The sequence below is a fragment of the Ptychodera flava genome, chromosome 7, assembly GCF_041260155.1.
Source record: "Ptychodera flava strain L36383 chromosome 7, AS_Pfla_20210202, whole genome shotgun sequence".
NCBI lineage: Eukaryota > Metazoa > Hemichordata > Enteropneusta > Ptychoderidae > Ptychodera > Ptychodera flava.
Genome location: NC_091934.1, coordinates 17,625,876 through 17,646,389, shown reverse-complemented (window position 1 = coordinate 17,646,389; position 20,514 = coordinate 17,625,876). Strand labels below are relative to the sequence as shown.

Here is a 20,514-nt window from a genome sequence, read left to right as displayed (position 1 = left end):
ACTCTTTTTTGGGAGTGGAGATTTAGCCGAGCGGTTCTCTCTGTGGCCTCTCAGCTAGGCGACTGATGCCGTATGTTGTGGGTTCGAATCCTGTTGAAAACTACCGTATTACATTCGGCAACAATAAATGAAATCCATAGATATCAGTCATTTTACCAAAAATCTTGTCTTTATAACCTAACAGGAAAATATTCTATTATTTCACCTCTGTCAGAGGTTTTCAATCAATTACGAAGTAGGCCTCTTCTAAGGGCATCAACTATCCCGGGAGCGACATAAACCACTATGATCAACACAGTGTAATATTGGGCTGACTGCAAATTTGCGTCGATTTTGAAATATGCACACCAGGCTGTGCGTATTTGCATAACTATTGTTTGTGTTATGCAAATACGCAGAGCCTATGCGAACTTGAGTGAGTGAAGAGCTGGTGTGCAGCGTTTCGGAAAATGATATCCAATTGTGTGGCTGATTCTTACCGTTTTTATTAAATAATACAAAAAGGCTCCCTAAGTTGTTGTAAATTGTGACAATCAACCAATCAGATATAACCTTCCAAGCACGCTGCACATCAGCAGGAAGTGGACACTCCCACACTCATTAAAAGATGGTCCCTGCCATATCATGCGATGAAAGCGCCAAAGCTTGGCAATAAGTTGAGGAAGCCCTAACCTGCAACTTCCGCCATTATTTCTGTCCGTTTTTAGTAAAACTTGCGCTAGCTATAGATGGCGGAAATGGCTTAACCGGAATATGCGGCCCGAAAGCTAGCACATATGCAAAAATCAGCCTTTATGAACTTCCGTTAATTAAAACCATTGACCTGTTCCAAAAGATTCCCAAACGTTTTTCCGTGCTTTGCATACGCTGAACAAGCACGCTTAATGCCATAAATATCATTTAGGTATATAACTTTGCATCAAGCTTTTCTCACTACCTTACCACGATGTCAAAAGTTCCTTCCCACACACTAGTTTCATCACATCCTCACTTATCCTTTGCAAAAATCTATGACAGGAATTCTTTCTACTCCCCTTTTCGCATGAAAAAGTCCCGGTTGCAATATTTCCACACCAAAACTCCTAACGGCAATCTTTCCACGTGCCTTTCCCTTGATTGCAATGGGTAAACATTCTCACAGTTTTACCATTGTTTCATTTACAACTTCATGAAATTTTCTTGGAATTTTTGACCTGTCATTCGGGCCATATTGGTCAGATCTTGCCTCATCGTTGCACAAAATACTTAAGCACAAATTTCACGATCCTTCAAAACGCTTGCACGAAAATATCTCCCCTCCCCCCTGGGTCCGCTTTTAATTAATTTGTGCCGGTTCCAAGTGCGCTGGCCGTCAGGGCAAAGGGGGCCCCTCTCTGGTTATGTCTGCATATTGAACCAGGTTTATCGAAACCTCTACACCGAGCCGGGTTTACACAAATGTAAAACCCCGTTAGCTGCCTCTCTTTTTGCTTTTTTTCCCAATAAGATGGCTTTAAGCCAAATCATGCTTTCCGAACTTTGACCCAAGAACGTTTATCAAACAGCGACGAACGCACCACTAGGATTTTATGGTTCAACTAAATAATTTCGAGTTGCAATTCAAATATGCCGCTGCAAATATACGCGTAATCACCAAATTTAATCGATCAATGATCCAACATCCGACATTTCAAAAGATAATATCGCTTAGTAAATGGAATCCATCATTCTTTCCTAAGATTAGATTGTATGTTCTTGCAAGCAAAGTACATAAAGGCACAGCTAATTGCGCTTTAAAATCGGGAAAAGACGACTACACTTCGTGCCCAAAAAAGGGGTTGTGAAAATCTAGGTTCTAAATCGTCGCATAGCAGAAACAGACACACTGGCGCATAAGAGGAGACTTGACCAATATCCGAGAGGCGAATCGATTGTCTAGTTTTTCAAACGGATTAATGCAAGTGAAACTTGTCGTCAGGCACACACATTAGAGAGCTTTATTTGTGAGTGAAGCCACCTTCTTGCTACAGGTATTACGGTTTTCGTCCGCTCTTACGATATGAGAAGGTAGCATCACATATCGCTTCCGTGACTTACAGATTTCATTCGACGCTTTTTTTTTTGTTTTCTATTCGAAGGTTTTTACTTCAGTCACATACGGCACTGGGTGGATAATTGTTAAAATGCATTCTTTAAGACAAATGCAATCATTAACTTTGAGTGTAGAAGCAGATATTGCTATGCTCTTCAGAGAAAAACATTTTGCAAATATGCCTGGTATAAATCCGGAAGCAAATTAGAGACTTTGAAAGAGGTCGAGTACCATTATGTATAAGTTCTCAAGTCTACCACATGACCATGTTTTGAAATTGCTGTAACATACGTCATGGGTCAAAGGTTTCAGTAGGGACACTACAAAGAGTGTATCAAAGCAACTAAATAGGATTTCGACCATTGAAAAATTCTTCTAGCCAACTTACAAAATGAACGAGAATGCCAGGTTTGTTGCCGGTACTTTCGAACACGATGGGGTCCCTTACGCAAATAACTTCAACAGAAGTATGATAGAGAGACCTGAAATCGTCAACTGCCGTGAGGACGATGTCTTCGTTGCTAGTTACCCTAAATCGGGAAAGTTCATCAGTACACTAATTATTTCTACTGTATTTATTTGTTATGTGCTAGCCACTACAGTGAACGTATATAATTTCATATAGATGTATCTGCTAATTGTCCGTTTAAGCAAAGCTGGTTGCCGAATATGCCACACCACACATGTATAGCGCTGTAAAATATTCTATTGTGCATAATGGGGGCATCATGACTTCAGCGAACTCTGCATATTGATCTTCGACAGGCATGACTGGGAACAAAGGTCAACGAACTCTTAAAACTTTACCACGTGACTTCATGTCGGGTTGGTCATCTGCAGCCCTTACAGTGCGACACAGTTCAGGCGCCGCTATGCTGTTCATGCAAAACGGTGTTCGTGTGCAGTTTTTCGACGGGCGGGGAAAATTTTAAAACTAATCATATACTGTGGGCGGGGTGAAAAAATCGGTATTTACTGTGGGTGGGGAACAAATTTACTTATTTTCAGTGGTTGAGGGAGAGATAGATCTTGAGGGAGATTAAGCGCTTAACTTAGAGGAAGCAATGTTCGAAAGTATACTGCTAGCTGCTCGCAAGGTTGTGTTGTTGATTTGGGTTGCCAAGTGGGCATCTTGGGGGTAATGGGGAATTTCAATAGTGGCGATAGGGCAGTTGGGAGCTTAATTGTTGTTTGGAGTGGGAGCGGGCAGACCATAGGTACTGGAGTGTAGTGGGCTTTAAAATTCAGTGGGGGCACATTTTCCGTGTATGCAAGTGGGAGTGCAGTTACAAACAGCTCTACTTTCCCCGCGAAATTTTGGGATAAGGTCAGAAATAAGTAAAATTGGTATATCAGGCTTCAAATCATGTTTTGTGATGATTTTGCGAAAGTGACCAGTTGGTGGCACCTGACTGTTGCATATGGATTTGTTCATATCTTAAACGAATTCATGAATAGATCTGAGGGCAATAGTCAAGAAGTGGTTCGGCAATAAACTTGGCTAAAAGTGCCACAATCTGTGGCATGCATTCCTTTTTAAGTTGAATGTAAATTCCTTTGAATAAGCGTCCCTGCATGGTGCACTACAATATGGAGGGTTTTGACATAAGTACTATGGTTTCCAACCCATTTTCGACCTCCCGTTGACTTTAGATTTATAAATATTGATAAATATTTATAATATTGATAAAAAATTGATAAATATATATTTATTTATATCGATAAAATGTAGACATTTCACTGCTATTTTACTGCACAACTTTGGAGCCCAAATAAGCACTTCTAAAAAATCAAGAGATGTGACCTTAGTGTTTGATAAAGAAATGTTGACTTTTGACACACCCTCAACCAGTTCAATGAAAATTTTGACTTTGCTCCTAGTAATTTGAAGTATCAAGGGTACAATTGTACCCGATTGCGGGCGCTGGGGTGAGCGTGTTCGTCCCTTCTGGCATACACTATCACAATAAGCTAGCGTGTACACACGTTAACAGACTGCATCACATTACAAATGGCATAGGTGTCACGTCGCCTTTCTAAACATACTCTGAAATTTCAATACTTGTCTGAATATTGAAAGCCGCACTCCACACTGGTATGTCATACAACGGCGCTAATGTCAATAATAATTTAACATGTTCAGGAATAATTTTATTGCATTTCATGACTTTTATTTTGAAAAAAAATGTTAACAAGTCTATGTTTTTATATATTTTCAATGTATCAACAACAGTGTTTTGCCATGTCTCTATAGCATGCTGAAAGACCAAATATTCAACTTCTCAACAAAGGATTATTATGTATATATTATCGTTGATGAATGAATTAGAGTCATTTTAAATTCATATGTCAGTGATACAATGCAAAGTACACACAGACAGCCTGTTTCGACAAGCAAACACTGGACAGTTCGACATGTTGTGGGATTCAGTTACTCTCTAGAGCGCCCTCACAAGACAGCAGAACGCATATTCCTTTCTTCATGTTGTGTCTTGAGAAATCGTGTATTTCATACCGGAATTTAATCTAGCACTTACATGAACTTTTGACAAAGGAAGCGTAGGCATAGTGTGGTCAATGAATTAAGCATTAGTTTTCTGATAGCTAAGCTGAATACTTCAGTCATTTATGTTCCAGTTGGTTTGTTGATACATACTTCGTGACAACATCATTTTCCGCTTCTTATAACGACTTCTTCTATTCGACAGCTTCTTATTCCGTGAATATTGCATTTATCAATTCATTGATTACCTGAAAATCCACATTCCTATTGAACAACTGAAAGCAAATCTGACGGCATGTCTAACTGTTTGTCAGCTTTATAACTTGGCGCACCAGCCCCAAATGAACAACCCTAGCCTTGTGTGTATGTCGCAAGCCTGTGCTTGGCCATAGGCTACGCCGAGGGATATGGCGCAGTCAATAGCCAAACACTGGCAACATACACGTATATGGCTTTGAAAAAACTTACATAACCAAATCAGTACTTTCAAATGCGCATCCAGTTGTTTTGTCTCTCATCGATGCTGGCTTTTCGACTTGAAAATGTTCAGTTTTGACATAACTATACGGATTGAGGGACACGTAAAGTTAATCTACGCCAGTACAAAGTGAGTAACTATGAAACAAATGGGTGTTGTCATCGACAAATGTACATGTCAACAGGTTTTTTACTAGGTCTTGAAAGTTAATATGCCGATGGCGGAAAGAGGCATGAGCTAGGACCCGGAGGGTTGCATATTTTTACCGATGAATCTTCCTGCTGCAAAAACAGTGCAATTTAGGCTAGTGGTAACCTAAATTCGAACACTGAACCCTGCTAAGGATGATTATTGCTGAAAGAATATAATCAAGAATCGAAATTAATGATATTTCCTTGTCCCAGGGCAATCAAACATTGCTTTGGGAATACTAAAATTTATAAACGATTGTCCATTTCGACGTGAAAGTGCGTTCAATGAGAGTCATCGTGTTGCTTGGCTGACTGCATAAAAGTTAAAGCAAAACAGGGATAATGTTAGAATATGATATTATTTGTTTGATTGGTTGTTTTTTGTTTGTTTGTTTGTTTGTTTGTTTGTTTGTTTTTAGATTGTTTGCTTGCTTGTAAGATTGTCAAAATTAGTGATCATGCAATTTAATGTTAGCCATATGGCCTTAGGAAAAGAGGACTCGGGTACCGGATCCGAATGTCCTATTGGGACTACTGTTTTTCGAAAATAGTTGTCCACCAAGACTACCAGGTAAAAAGTTAATTTTCGAATAATATTATGCCACCGAGATTTATAAAATAACAACATCTTCTTAGGCTTACTCATATTCCACTCCAACCGTGTTCTAATTTACTACTGATAAATCATCTTCTATCTGCAATTGTAGGAACTACATGGACGATAGAGATGGTATCGTTGATTATGAATGAAGGAAATACGGAAATCAACACTTCTGCATTTCAATATGCGAGACACCCGATGATAGAGGGCAATTTTATAATTTCAATCTGGTAGGTACACATCATATTCTTAAAGTAACGCATTATGTAATAGACTTAAAATAACGACAAACGAAAATGAAGCATACAAGATCGCTCTGATAAATACATCATCTCAAGGAAACGTTGCTGTTTTCAAAGGATTTCTTTATGGACTCTTTAACATTATTGAATAGTAAATATTTCCTCATCTTAAAGGCATCAACAAATGTTAAATTTAAAGCTAATGAACAAACTTACACGTCAGAGGGTTTCGGTCAACTGCGAACATTAGAGCCGACGTTCGGAAGTCTCTTCAACCACACAGTCAACAACAATTTACAACCGAGTTGTTAGTTTTATAACACGAAGATTGCTCTCCTATTATTTTAGGTTACGATGCATAATACATCTTCTCAAATTTCTGAAACCATATTGCCTGAGTTTATCATAAAGCTACGTTTCATTAACCTCCTACTTTCGGTGGCAAAATCTGGTTTGGAGTCTGGAATCGGACTCAAACAGATGGAGAAAATTCCGTCACCAAGGCTTTTGAAGTCTCACATGCCGTACCACGCCTTCCCAAGTCAAGCTATCAGTAAAAATGCAAGGTGCGTTCGAGTATTTCTTACCCTGAAGTTTTCCGACTCGAAATGACTTAATTTTCACTCTATTTCCAAGTTCGTGTGAATGGGGCTATACTTTTTCCAACGTCATTATATCATAAATTACCTAGTTTTATGTGACTTCACAGTGACTGTCTCTACCGACTTTCTGTCCATGTTCTATGTTCTTGTAAAAAAGTAAATGAATGAATCAGTGCTTGGTTAATCAGGCTCGTAAGTCTGTAGAGGGGTAGGTAGGAATTTATCACCCCCTCCCTCTATGCTTTAATACAGCTGCCTACATATCAATATGTTTCGTGATCTATTTCCTTGGCCTGTTCCTTTCATGTCCGTGTTCGGTAGTTTATAATGTCTTAATTGTCAAGTTGTTTTGATGAGTAAGCAACTTTATGATCAGTAGGTAGAGTTGAACAAATCACGCATAATGTTTTAATCAACTCCCCGAGCAGATCGTTTATGTTGCCAGGAATCCAAAAGATACTGGAGTGTCATATTTCCATCACTGTAGTCTGGGGTTCCTCCAATGGACTACAAGGGATCTTGGAATGACTTTTACCAGCTTTACGTTAATGACAAAGGTAAGACAATCCTTACATGATCTTAATTTTTATAATAAGTTACTACCTTTATCATTTATAGTCAGCATCAATATGACAAGAAACTTTATATTCCTCATTTTATGTTGATTAACAATGCTACTGATGCATATACACGCTGTTGACATGCTTCCTCGAGCCGTCAAAGTACTTTATTCTGAGTAAACACTTCAATTATCATTTTTGTGTACTCGGGTGTCAAGTCTAAGCAGGATTATATAGCCTGTTCTGTGTCAGAACATCAGGCATAAAGTGATTGCGCTGCCAAGAATTTTCATCAAATTCAAAAACCAAATTTACGGTATATTTCAAATCTATCTTCGGCGATTATGAGGGCAATTTGATTATACAACAAACAAAGTCATCCATTAATTATAAGGTGGTGGCTGTGAATAGTATTAAACCTGATTGAACACTCTGACAATATAACGCATACGTTTTACTATATTGGAAAGAGAATGCACGTGACAAGGTCGACAAATGCCATGAAATAAATGGAGTATACTGTATCAAGTCAAACCTTGACTTTAACATTTAGACATAGAACAGCAAAATCTATATGACCATGACTCTAAATGAAGAGTCTCCAATATTTTATTTTCCTTACTTCTGTCATGTTAACAGTGTGGTATGGGAGTTGGTTTGATCACGTCTTAACGTGGTGGCAGCATAGAGACGATGAAAACATCCTTTTCCTAAAGTACGAAGACATGAAAAAGGTCTGTACTGAGAAAGATTTTCAAGTTTCACGTTACATGTAAGTTTACCTTTGTATAGGTAGTATGGCTAGTTTTTGTCAACCTAACCAGGATACAACAAAAAGAGATTGCCCTCAATTTCATTCAATCCAAACAATTGCATTTCTTAATGACTTCACGATTACGAATTGTAATTAGCCAATCTTACTAATGTTGTCAGTTTGGTCAAATTTAAAAGTAAATGTATCTGAACTCTTTTGAAAGATTGAAGGGCAAAATTTTTACGCTCTAGAAAAACAAAAAGACTATTAAATGTATGGTCCAACCAAAGCAGACGTAGAATCAAGTGTAAATGAGAAGCGTTCTGCCTGAAAACTTATCATATCCTTTATCAAAATAATCTAATCCATGAGTTATTTGAGTGACCATTTTTGTTTTACTTTGACCTATTAAACGACAGTTATTATGGCTTTATCTTCTCATAAGCTACCAACAATGCTACACACATCATATATATATATATATATATATATATGTATATATATATATATATATATATATATATATATATATATATATATATATATATGCAACAAATCTTAATCTGCGTCATACCGTCTACAATTCCAACAATAAATTTTAAATGAATTACAAATAAATATCAAAATAACAATGGTTTCGTCATTACGTCTCATAAATGTATATTGGATTTTTCATCAGGATCCTAGGGGTACTGTCAAGTCGATTGCAGACTTCCTGGATATCAGTTTGACCAAAGATGCGATTGATGATATTGTTGAATTTTGTTCTTTCAAGAAAATGAAGAAGAACGAAAATGTCAATTTTTCTCTGGTGATAGGTGACAAAGACAAGCACCAATTCGTCAGAAAAGGTAAGACAGACGACACAAGCCTGCACCTACAGATATTGAAAATGGTTGCGACTGTAACATCTCTCTCTCTCTCTCTCTCTCTCTCTCTCTCTCTCTCTCTCTCTCTCTCTCTCTCTCTCTCTCTCTCTCTCTCTCTCTCTCTCTCTCTCTCTCTCTCTCTCTCTCTCTCTCTCAATGACAAATATAGGCTGAACACAAGGCTTTTAAGAAAGATGACAGCACACTATATCACTGAATATAAGGGACATGGGATAGACACTACATCATGATTACTTCTGCCTCGCCATTACGATGATTGAGTAGCATTGACAATTCTAAGGAATCACTGAACTACTCACATACTTTCCTGTATTAGGTAGTATACCTCAATAAATTTCAATGATATGTACATAATAAAATCGGTACATATGTACCTGGGGAGCAGGAAAGAGAAGGACTACAAACGTGAGGGTATCTGAGTCTTGACTGATTACCAGTTCACATACGACGAATAAGTGTAAGATGCCGTCAATGACCTGCAGATCGGCAGAAAGTACTTAAGTTTCTTTTTGTAGGCCCTCAAAACGGACATATTAAAACTTTTACTACAACTTCCTCGAAAGTACTTAAAACTCTTTCACGACAAAAGGATCAGCGAGATAAGGATCAGAAGTCACCATGCAAAGTACATTAATAAATTACAGAGTGTTTTAATACTGACACTTGAAATTCAAACTGCCCTGTATTAATTTTGGGAGGAAATATAAAAGTTTTGATTTCATAAAATAAACGGCTGACGGTTCCATGAGCCTCGAAATGAGCACCACATTTGGTAGACCAAAAGCACATAGATCAAAACCACATTTTAGAGGTTAGGAGTCTGAATGTCTACCCCAAGTTGCATTCTAAGCTTACAAAGGAACTATTACCGAGGTCATGTGCACGGTGAAAAATTAAACTTTACCTCAATATTTAGGGAATGACAATCGTATGTCACCCTTTATCCTATTGTGCACATTTTTTTGCAACGGTTTACTTTATTTGATTTTATTAATTTTGACTGTGGTATTCAAATAAAGATTTCGACTCCACACCGTCTGACTGCTTTATATATTATCGACAAGTCCTTATCTCCTCTCCAACTTGTGTATACACAACTGCAATTGCTCCGAAAACATTGCCAACGTGCTAATCCGCTGTCCGTATCAGCGGATTAATTGATTGAGTCAACACCACAGCCATCACACACACAGTAAAATAAGAAAGCTTTCCTTATTTTACTGCTTGTGGTACGGCTGTGGTGTTGACTCAATCAATTAATCCCTGATTCGGACAGCGGATTAGCGAGTTGGCAATGTTTTCGGAGCAATTAAAGTGGTGTATACACAGATTTGAAAGGAGATATGGACTTGTAGTAATAAAGAAAGCAGTCACACGGTTTAGGGTCGAAATCTTTATTTGAAATACCACAGTCAAAATTAATTAATTACTTGTAGTAGTAAAGAAAGCAGTCAGACGGTTTTGAGATGAACTCTTTATTTGAAATATCACAGTCAAAATTAATAAAATCAAATAAAGTAAACCGTTGCACAAAAAACTCCCTCCCCACCAAAGGGGACTGATTTCTTTACCCTGTGTGTAAAATGAGAGACATCAACAATATAGAGGCTGTCACTTTCGATGAGAATAGATTTAGATGTGTGTTTCTATAGTTTGTTGAGCAGTGAATGTCAGTCAGTATATGATTATCAAAGACATTCTGTTGCTAAATAAATTAATCCTGTAATCTATCCGAGAGCTGGAATCCAATGACAATCAAAGAAATAAGTCAAGCGCCAGTGGCTACGTTGGTCTTTTATCTCAAGGTAAAACCCAAAGGGTGATTTCACTGTTGAATATATGTGGGAATAAAACTTCATTTGAATAATACGGAATTAAAGAGAACCGTTGTCGTAGAGCATGTATAGTCAAATGGCTCTTGGCGCTAGACGGTACTTAAAATGTATGGAGGGATTATGGCATGTATGTTTCATTATCTTATCGTTCCATGGATCTCAGATAATTATACTTTACCTGTTTCTTGTGCTGTCTTTCAGGTGTGGTTGGTGATTGGACTAACTTTTTCACGGTTGCCCAAAACAAGGAGTATGAGAAAATCTACGAAGAAAGAATGAAAGGCAGCGGACTTGATTTTGAGTGGTGAACGTTGACCCGTTGCAATTGTGATCAAGGCATAACATGCTGTGAATAGAAACTGGTCCACAACGGATCTCACCCTACCTGCCAAACTATCGAATAGAGATTGAATAATGAGAGTGTAATGACTTTATTCAGATAGTTTTCGTAGTGTTCCAGAAATGCCAGAAATTTACGCGTTTGAAAATTCGTACAGATCATCAAATATTTTTTGTTGATAGGTCCCTTTAAAATGTTTAACTTTGTGGTATTTAACAAATATTTTGAAGTTACTGGACTATATCACTCGCTTACTACCATTATTATTAGAAGAAAAGATCTCGCACGTTAGAAGTGGCAATGTCAATATTTTCACCGCTCATCAATATTTATCACTGCATGAAAACTCAATATACAGATAAATTCACACTAATGAATTGACAGTATTATAGAATAATACACGTGAATTCATGTGAATCCACATGAGTACAGGCTGCTAAATACAAGCAATGGATTATTGACTGTATTCATCTGTATATGCACTCTTCAGCTAAAATACAGGCAATAATCCATTCTAATACAGTAAGTATTATTCAAAGCCTCATTACTGAGCGAAATACATCCGCGATATCTCATTAATATTCATGAAGTATATAAAAGCTAAGTGAAGACAAGATACAGTGTCATTCCTTGGCTAGGCACCGACAAGCGAGCATGGAAGCTGCAACTACAACCACTAGCACTACAAGAACTACAAGTACCGTGAGCGATGCAGGTGCTTCTTTCGTACAGGCGCATAGTCAGCCCGTTCCCAGTACAAGCCGTACCCAGGGTCCGCAAAAGACAACTCGTACAAGTACTCTTACCATGCAACCTGCAGGACCAGCAGTAGCTGCAGCTGCCTCAGCGAATGTTACAGTGACAGAGGATAAAGAAAAGCAGGTATGCATAGTTGTACATTTTCCGTTTTCTACAGGTGTAATATTTGCCATAGAATGCAGGTGTCATGTGTGTTTCATCACAGCCACAATGACCGTTTTACATGATTGTGTTCGAATTGGTTCGTGGCAGGGTGTGGTCCCATTTTCCTAGACAGGATAGTTTTATAGGTGATTTTGATATGTTAGGCCGGTTGGAAGTTCGTGTTTTTTGGACATTTATTTCTTATCCCTTCTTTTTAGTACACTGTTGTATTGGTTTTGAGGGAGGGGGTCGCAGTTCAACGTTCTTTTCTTGCTTGAATAGTCGGGTGAATAGCTTTTGTACGGCTTACCATGTGTGAATTTTGTGGGCCCTAGTGAGTAACTTTTTATGCCAAAATTTTTGTAGCGCCGTTTAAAAAAAAAAAAAAAAAAAATGAAAGTGTCAATTTTTTGTGGGTGCACAGTTGATGGAAATGCCCATTTTTTGTGGGCACAGTGGATGAGAAGTAAGTGCCAATTTTTGTAGGCACAGTGGATGAAAAGTGAGTGACAATTTTTGTGGGCACAGTGGATGAAAGTAAGTGCCAATTTTTGTGAGCATAGTGTATGAAAAGTAAGTGCCAATTTTTGTGGGCACAGTGGATTAAAAATGTACGTGCCAATTTTTGTGGGTACAGTGGATGAAAAGTAAGTGCCAATTTTTGTGGGCACAGTGGATGAAAAGTAAGTGCCAATTTTTGGGGGCACAGTGGATGAAAAGTAAGTGCCAATTTTTGTGGGCATAGTGGATTAAAAATGTACGTGCCAATTTTTGTGGGCACAGTGGATGAAAAGTAAGTGCCAATTTTTGTGGGCACAGTGGATGAAAAGTAAGTGCCAATTTTTGTGGGCACAGTGGATGAAAGTAAGTGCCAATTTTTGTGGGCACAGTGGATGAAAAGTAAGTGCCAATTTTTGTGGGCACAGTGGATGAAAGTAAGTGCCAATTTTTGTGAGCATAGTGTATGAAAAGTAAGTGCCAATTTTTGTGGGCACAGTGGATTAAAAATTTACGTGGCAATTTTTATGGGCACAGTGGATGAAAAGTAAGTGCCAATTTTTGTGGGCACAGTGGATGAAAAGTAAGTGCCAATTTTTGGGGGCACAGTGGATGAAAAGTAAGTGCCAATTTTTGTGGGCATAGTGTATGAAAAGTAAGTGCCAATTTTTGTGGGCATAGTGGATGAAAAGTAAGTGCAATTTTTGTGGGCATAGTGTATGAAAAGTAAGTGCCAACTTTTTGCGGGCACAGTACATGAAAAGTAAGTGCCAAATTTTGTGAAAAAAAAGGAAACATAATATATATATATATCGTTCTGTAACTGCGGTGGCTGGTGATTGCAGAGTAGTCGTAAATATTTGGACTTGCAATTGATGAACTATGGCGTATTTGTATTTTTTCAGATGCAATCAAAATTTAATGACTTAGTGACGAAAGTGGAAGAAATGGAGAAAGCTGTTGGCGGGGCTAACGTGGATGATGCTCTTCAAAAGTTGATGGAGATAGCCCATACACCATCCTCTTATACGTCACGGCTACAAATAACGAATGCACTTCGTACACTAGTGGATAGAGCTACTAGAGTAGCCCACCCTAAATTAGCACGGTTTAGGGCCGTGTTAGCGCAGTTTGAAGCAAATGATTTTGGATCCGATGCTGGCCGTTTAATAGTGTTATTACTTGGGAATAAAGAGGAGAAGAAATTGCTGCCAAGGTTGCCAAGTTCGCCAATAGTAATGCTAGTAATTCATTCGGTGCTCGTAGCTACTATCGTTTTCAACCATATAACCAGAGGGCAGGTTCTACTTTTAGACGTCCAAAAGACAGCTTAAATGTTATACATGTGGCAAGCCTGGCCACTTTGCTCGTGAGTGTAGAGAAAAACAAAATGAACATTGAGTTTCACAAGAGAATGTGTCATTGTGTATTGTGAGAATTTCCCTTGGCAGATGCCATTGTAAATAAATTAAAAAAAAAAAAAAAAAAAAAAAATGTCAACTGTATACGCTTAGTGTGTTAGTGTCTCATTTAGACTTCCTTGACAGGGGGGCCTCACTTAGGCCCTTTGCTTTTTGCAACCTGCCATTCGCATGGTCCTGTCTTGGGGGCCTTCTGTGGGATACGTGTTCTGCATAAGTATAATTTAGTCGTGCGTGTTTGTTGTTTCAGTTTGATGTACCAGAATGGGAGTTACAATATCCAGTTGATCCGACAGTGGTAAAACGTAATCACTATAATTGGGTGACCATAGAAGGCGCCCCTCGACGGGACAATGATGGTTGTAGTTTGCCGAGTGTACAGTCTGTTGCCTGTGGAGAGACCTTTGCTACCCCTGACGACCTGGCGTTCAGAAACCCCTCAGAATTTGTAGCTGGTGAGGTCCATAAACATATTGACAAGTGGAATGAACTTGTTCAAACAATTGAGGATAAGGAACAGATTATAGACTGGATTCGTCATCAGATCCGTATTTCTGAATATTTCGTTCACTTTAAAGGACAATTTAAAGGGGAAAAGTATGACCACTCATTGCCGCCGCAGAGAGTTTTTCGTAATAACGAGAACTGTAAAGAATATGGTGCTTTCATAGCAAAAACTATTAGTGATAGAATAATGTCAGGAGCAGTGTCAGTATGGGGTATTGTAGGTCAGGATCCACCTCCCTTGTTAGTCATGCCCATTACTGTAGAGCCTACCAAGCCAAGAATGTGCATAGACATGCGGTATCTCAACTTGTGGATTAGGGATATACCTTTCCAATTGGATACTTTGATTGAAGTTTCTCGATATTTAGAACGTAACGACTATCATTTTAAATGTGACGACAAGAGTGGGTACGACCATATTTTAGTTAATCAATGTGACAGAATGTATGTAGGTTTTCAATGGGCGGGAGTATGGTATATAAATAATACATTGCCTTTTGGTTGGAAACTGTCTGCGTATGTATACCATACATTGGGATATTGTGTTACCAATTTTCGAGATTACTTGGGGTCCCCTGTATTCAATATATTGATGATAGGCATGGTGGGGGGTTAATACCACGGCAAGATCACATGGTTGCAATTGTTGCATGGAACCCACTTAAAAGAGCCCAAGCTGCGGCTTATATACTTTGCAAATTAGCAATAGAGTCGGGATATTTCTTAGCACTAGAGAAGAGTGTGTTGTATCCTACCACATCTCTCATAATGTTAGGCTTGACGGTGGATTCGGAGTCTCAATCCTTTTCTATCCCTGATGCAAAAAAAAGGAAATTCCTCACGTTGGTTGATCAGATTTTAGCAAGGCGGGCCGTTCCCTTACTCTCTATTCAAAAACTTATGGGAAAATGTATTTCTTTTGCCCTAGCTATACCATGCGCCCGACTATACATTCGGCAGATGGCTATAGCGTCTAGTAAGTTTTCACAACACGCAAAGAATCTTGTACCTGTCAGAGGCCTACTTAAGGAAGAAATTGAGCAATGGAAGGAGATTATTGAGAAGTCGGGAAAATTCACTTGGGCTACGGAAAAACATGTGGGTGTAACAATCTTTACTGATTCAAGTAGCTTTCGGTGGGGTGCTGTAACATATTTAGGTAATCAGAAAATAGAGGTGGGTGATATGTGGGAGGAGGAATGGAGGGGTATGCCTATAATTAGGAAAGAATCAGAGGCGATTTTCAGGGCATTAACTGCGATTAAACATATATATTCGTGACACGAGAGTAGATGCGTACGTGGATGCCTTGCCAGTCGTACAAGCGTGGCATAATGGTGTTCCAGGGGCCCGTGTACTTGGTCTTAATGAGATCTTAAAGAAGATATTTAATTTGTGCTTTGAGTGTAACGTGCGACTCACTATGACGCATGTTTCATCTCAGAACAATGAGGCTGATGCTCAATCGAGAGATACGTCGCTTACCAATGCGATGTTGTCAGATGACATGTGGAACAGGCTCGACAGAACCTTTGGTCCACATCACGTAGATGGTATGGCGAGCTACTCAAATAGGCGGTTGCTCCGCTATGTATCCCGGTTTTATCAGATGGGTTGTGAAGGAGTTAACTTCTTCCATCATAGTTTTAAGCCTAAAGAAAGGATATATGTATACCCGCCATTTATACTTGTGCCAGCGGTAATTAAGCACATTATTGAAAGTAAACTCAATGCTACAGTCTTAGTGCCTAGGTTTCGTTTTTTGAAATCATACTGGCCATTGATTAGACATGAAACCAGAAAAGTAACAAAATTCGCTAATAAAGGGGAAAGGAATGTTATTAAAGCGCCCTCACGGGGAGGATATGTTGACCATCCACTCCCATGTGATCTCTATGTAATCTCATTTGAGTATTCATAATACTGTACTACGATTTGTCGAACCTTCATATAAGGGATTATAGTGAACAGATTGAAACTTTACTTATAGCTGTCTGTATTGTGATAATCTTTGGTTGTGTAAATTTTATACTAGTACTGCAGGGATAATGTCACTGCATGTACTGGCAACTACTTCTGAGATGATATGTAATAAATGCTGAAAATGTTATAAAACATTCTTTCTTAATCTTTTGTGTGTTATTTTTTGTGAACAGATGTGCTGGATTTGTGGTGCTTTGAATTTACCTAACCTCAAGTTATGTGGCGTATGTCAATCAGCTATTCCGACACCAGTGCCCAAGGTTGATAATGATTCCATAAAGCTAGATGAGATTGATCAACGTATCTCTGATTTATTGGGCCAAAAATCTGCGTATGAAGTTCAGAAGGATCGCTTAATCCAGCAATTCGAACTGTTTTTGGCAAACTTACCAACATCGACGTCAGTACTATTAGCGGGTCCGCAAGATGTAGTTCGTTTTCTTGTTTTCAAAGACAAAGACGCGAGAACACAGGTCCATCGATTTGACTGCGAATACTTAGGTCGTTTTGGTCATATGCCATGTGACTGCCCAAGGCACTTGAGAGTGGGTACAATTCGGAATATGGTTTCAAAGTTGTCAGCTTATTATGAAGCTATACGACAGTATCAATGTAAACACACACAAAATCCAGCAAATTCCATAATGGTACAACGTTATATAAAAAAGGTATCAGAGGAGCAAGCTAAGGCGAATATTACGCCCAAACAACCCAAACCATTATTTTGGCCAAAATTAGATAAGGTTTTTAACCACATCTTAGATAAGATGGTAACAGCGCCATCAACGATACTCCTGTATATGTATGCGAGGGATCTTGCTTTTTTCAAGATTTTATTCTTCTCAGGTGACAGGGCGGGGGATCTTGGACAAGTTAAAACTCAGGAAGTGCTCCGTTTCCCAGATAATTCGGGCATGATCTTTAATCATACGTTTGGCAAGACTTTACGTGGAGCCGGAACGAATATGTTTGCAATTAAAAGATGTCAAAATATAAGGCTGTGTCCAATTAATACACTCGAGCAATATGTTCAGCTAGCGGAGACCCTTGGTTACTCATTGCGTACCGGTTTCCTTTTTAGACCAACAACCCCTGATGGCTATGTGGAAAATAAATCACTGTCTTCGCAGGTTGTCTATCAACGACTAAAGTTATACCTACAAGAACTAAACATTGATGAAGGGGAGACACCACATAGTATTAGAAGTGCCTGTGCCATCACCATGTCTCTAGCTGGGGCTAGTATTCAGCAAGTGATGGACCATGTTGGATGGCGAACAGAGAATATGGCTAACCATTACACTAAATTGCTGTCTGTGTCATCACCGGGAGCTACGGCAGAAAAGATTAGAGAAGTAACAGACTGCATCGTCGAAACTGATAATTACGAGGACATGGACCAGCTATCTGGGTTTACGGTCGCTTTTTAGCATTGCATAGAACACATTTAGGATAAAAACACTACACATCATTACACTCAGTTTCAACTGGAAGGATATATAAATATAGAATACTGACAGAGGGGAATATAACCTATTTGAGTGTCACATGTATGGACAAGTTGTTTGGTGTGGAAAATAATTTAGTATTAGCCCTAGTGGTATAGGTTATATAAGGAAGTAAAATATAGTTTTTGATGAATTAACTGCACTCAAGGTTGTATGTATGATAATATATTTGGTATGTTTTGGGTGTGAGTATGGGGTGCGCTGGGAAGTGTGGTATAAAGTATAGGGTTGGGGATGAGTTGTGGGAGAGTGAAGGGAAAAGTTTTTAAGATTTGGAGGATTTGGGTGGAATGTAAGTTAGTATTGGAATGTTATAACCGTGGCAAAGATGAAAACAATGAACATCCCGATCCCAATACTTAAACAATAGGATAATCCTTGAGCGGAGTGATGAGGCTTTAAATATTATATTATTCAAAGCCTCATTACTGAGCGAAATACATCCGCGATATCTCATTAATATTCATGAAGTATATAAAAGCTAAGTGAAGACAAGATACAGTGTCATTCCTTGGCTAGGCACCGAGGAAGAGGGCAAGAACTGCGAACAATTTAGGGGTATTGCTGATCAGGTAGAATGTATGTTCATGGCATAGGTGGGTCAAAATTCCCACCCACCCACCCTCGCCTTGAATGTCTTAACCACTTCGCTTCTGGATTTCCACAATGAACATCCCGATCCCAATACTTAAACAATAGGATAATCCTTGAGCGGAGTGATGAGGCTTTAAATATTATATTATTTGGTTTTCAAGCAGTGTATGGAAATCGTCGGGTGTAATTATTCTTATAATTTTTGCAGAGCGTAATGGTTTGAAGTTGCATGTGGTGAAGTTATGGATGCCGCCAATACGCCTTTCGGGAAAACTGGTCATCCAACTATGGAGATAGAGAAAACAAAGTTATGCAAAGTCATTAACCATATCAAAATGAAAACTTTACTGTCAAAAGCCTGGAACTATTTATGTAAATGACTATAAATATGATGTGCTTTATATAAAAATATCATTTAAATAATAAAAATATAGGTGCTAAGATCTAAGATAAGACAATGAAAGCAACTCTTGTTTCAGTGTTATAAATAGTTAATATAAAGAATGTTTCAGGAGAATTTAAAGAAACATCCGAGATTCAAAATTTACATATTAAGAGCCATTGTATAGAAATGATACCAAAATGGCTTTTATGCTTAATATACATTTAACTCAGTTTTAACTTGGTGAGACCACAAATTAGTGTATCCATGTCTGTGTGTGTCAAAAAAGACTATCAGGGTTAGGCTGGCTTTTTTATCTGTTTCTTCAAAATACTCTGTGACTCTTACATTCGGCAACAATAAATGCAATCCATAGATATCAGTCATTGTGCCAAAAATCTTGTCTTTATAATCTCTACAGGAAAATATTCTATTATTTCACCTCTGTCAGACGTTTTTCATCGATTACGGAGTAGGCCAATCGTAAGGGCATCAACTATTTCGGGGGTGACATAAACTATCAACACAGTACAATATGGGGCTGATTGCAAATTTGCGTCGATTTTGAAATACGCACACCAGGCGGAGGATATTTGCATAACTATTGTTTATGTCATGCAAATACACACAGCCTTGTGAATGTGAGTGAGTGAAAGGCTGATCAGCGTCTCGGAAGCTGATACCCAACCGTTATTATTAAGTAATACAATAAGACTCCCTAAGTTGCTGTCAATAGTGACAATCGACCAATCAGATATAGCCTTCCGAACACGCTACACATCAGCAGGGAGAGGACACTGCCACACTCATCAAAAGATAGTCCCTGCCATATCATGCGATGAAAGCGCCAAGCTGGCGCTTTCGTCATCAAAATACAGTAACTTGATGAAGCCCTAACCTCTAACTTCCGCCACTTTTTGTGTCCTGGTTTTTTTTTAATAAAAAATTGCGCGAGTTATAGATGGCGGAAATGGCTTATCCGGAATATCCCAAAACTAGCACATATACAAAAAGTCAGCCTTGGTGAACTTCCCTTAAAGGGAAATAGTCGTCGGAACTGCGCCTGTGCGATTTTCTTGAATGTAAACAATGTATTTCGTGCAAGATATGCAGATGCACCTCATCAACATTTGAATTATACGATGTCGATTATGATAGACATGTTTTAACTTTCATCAATCACCATCGTACCTTGAATACAGTGTTTACATTGGTCGTATGGGTCTCATACGACCTTTGAGTGCAGTTCCGACATGTGTATCATTGACCTGTTCCCAGAGATTTCCAAACGTTTGTCCGTGCTTTGCATATGCAGAACAAGCACGCTAAATGCCATAAATATCATTTAGGTATATATACTTTGCATAAATTACACCCGGTCCTATTTTGAACAACTTCAATCTACTTATTTGAAGGGAATAATAGCCTTTTCTCGCTACCTTACCACGTGGTCAAAAGTTTCCTTCAAACACACTAGTTTTATCACATCCCTACTCATCCAATGTAAAATCTGTGACGGAAATTCTAGCTACTCCCCTCATGCATGAAAAAGTCCCAGTTGCAATCTTTCCACTACAAAACTCTTAACGGCAATCTTTCCATGTGCCTTTCCCTTGCCTTGGGCAGACATTCTCACAGTTTTACCGTCTTT

The 20,514-nt window shown here is 38.6% G+C and overlaps 1 protein-coding gene across 2 annotated transcripts in view; it reads left to right on the top strand.

Annotated features, from left to right (window-relative positions):
• Positions 1 to 20,514, top strand: part of LOC139136908 (sulfotransferase 1B1-like) — a 139,600-nt gene that overhangs the window by 46,573 nt on the left and 72,513 nt on the right. The window contains exon 7 of one of the 2 annotated variants that reach the window (XM_070704757.1): positions 10,929 to 11,416. The exons of the other annotated variant lie outside the window; for it this stretch is intronic. Within the exon in view, the coding sequence (XP_070560858.1) occupies positions 10,929 to 11,035 (107 nt within the window). The 3' untranslated portion in view covers positions 11,036 to 11,416. Of the gene's footprint in view, positions 1 to 10,928; positions 11,417 to 20,514 lie in introns of those variants that run through there. 2 annotated transcript variants of the gene reach the window in all.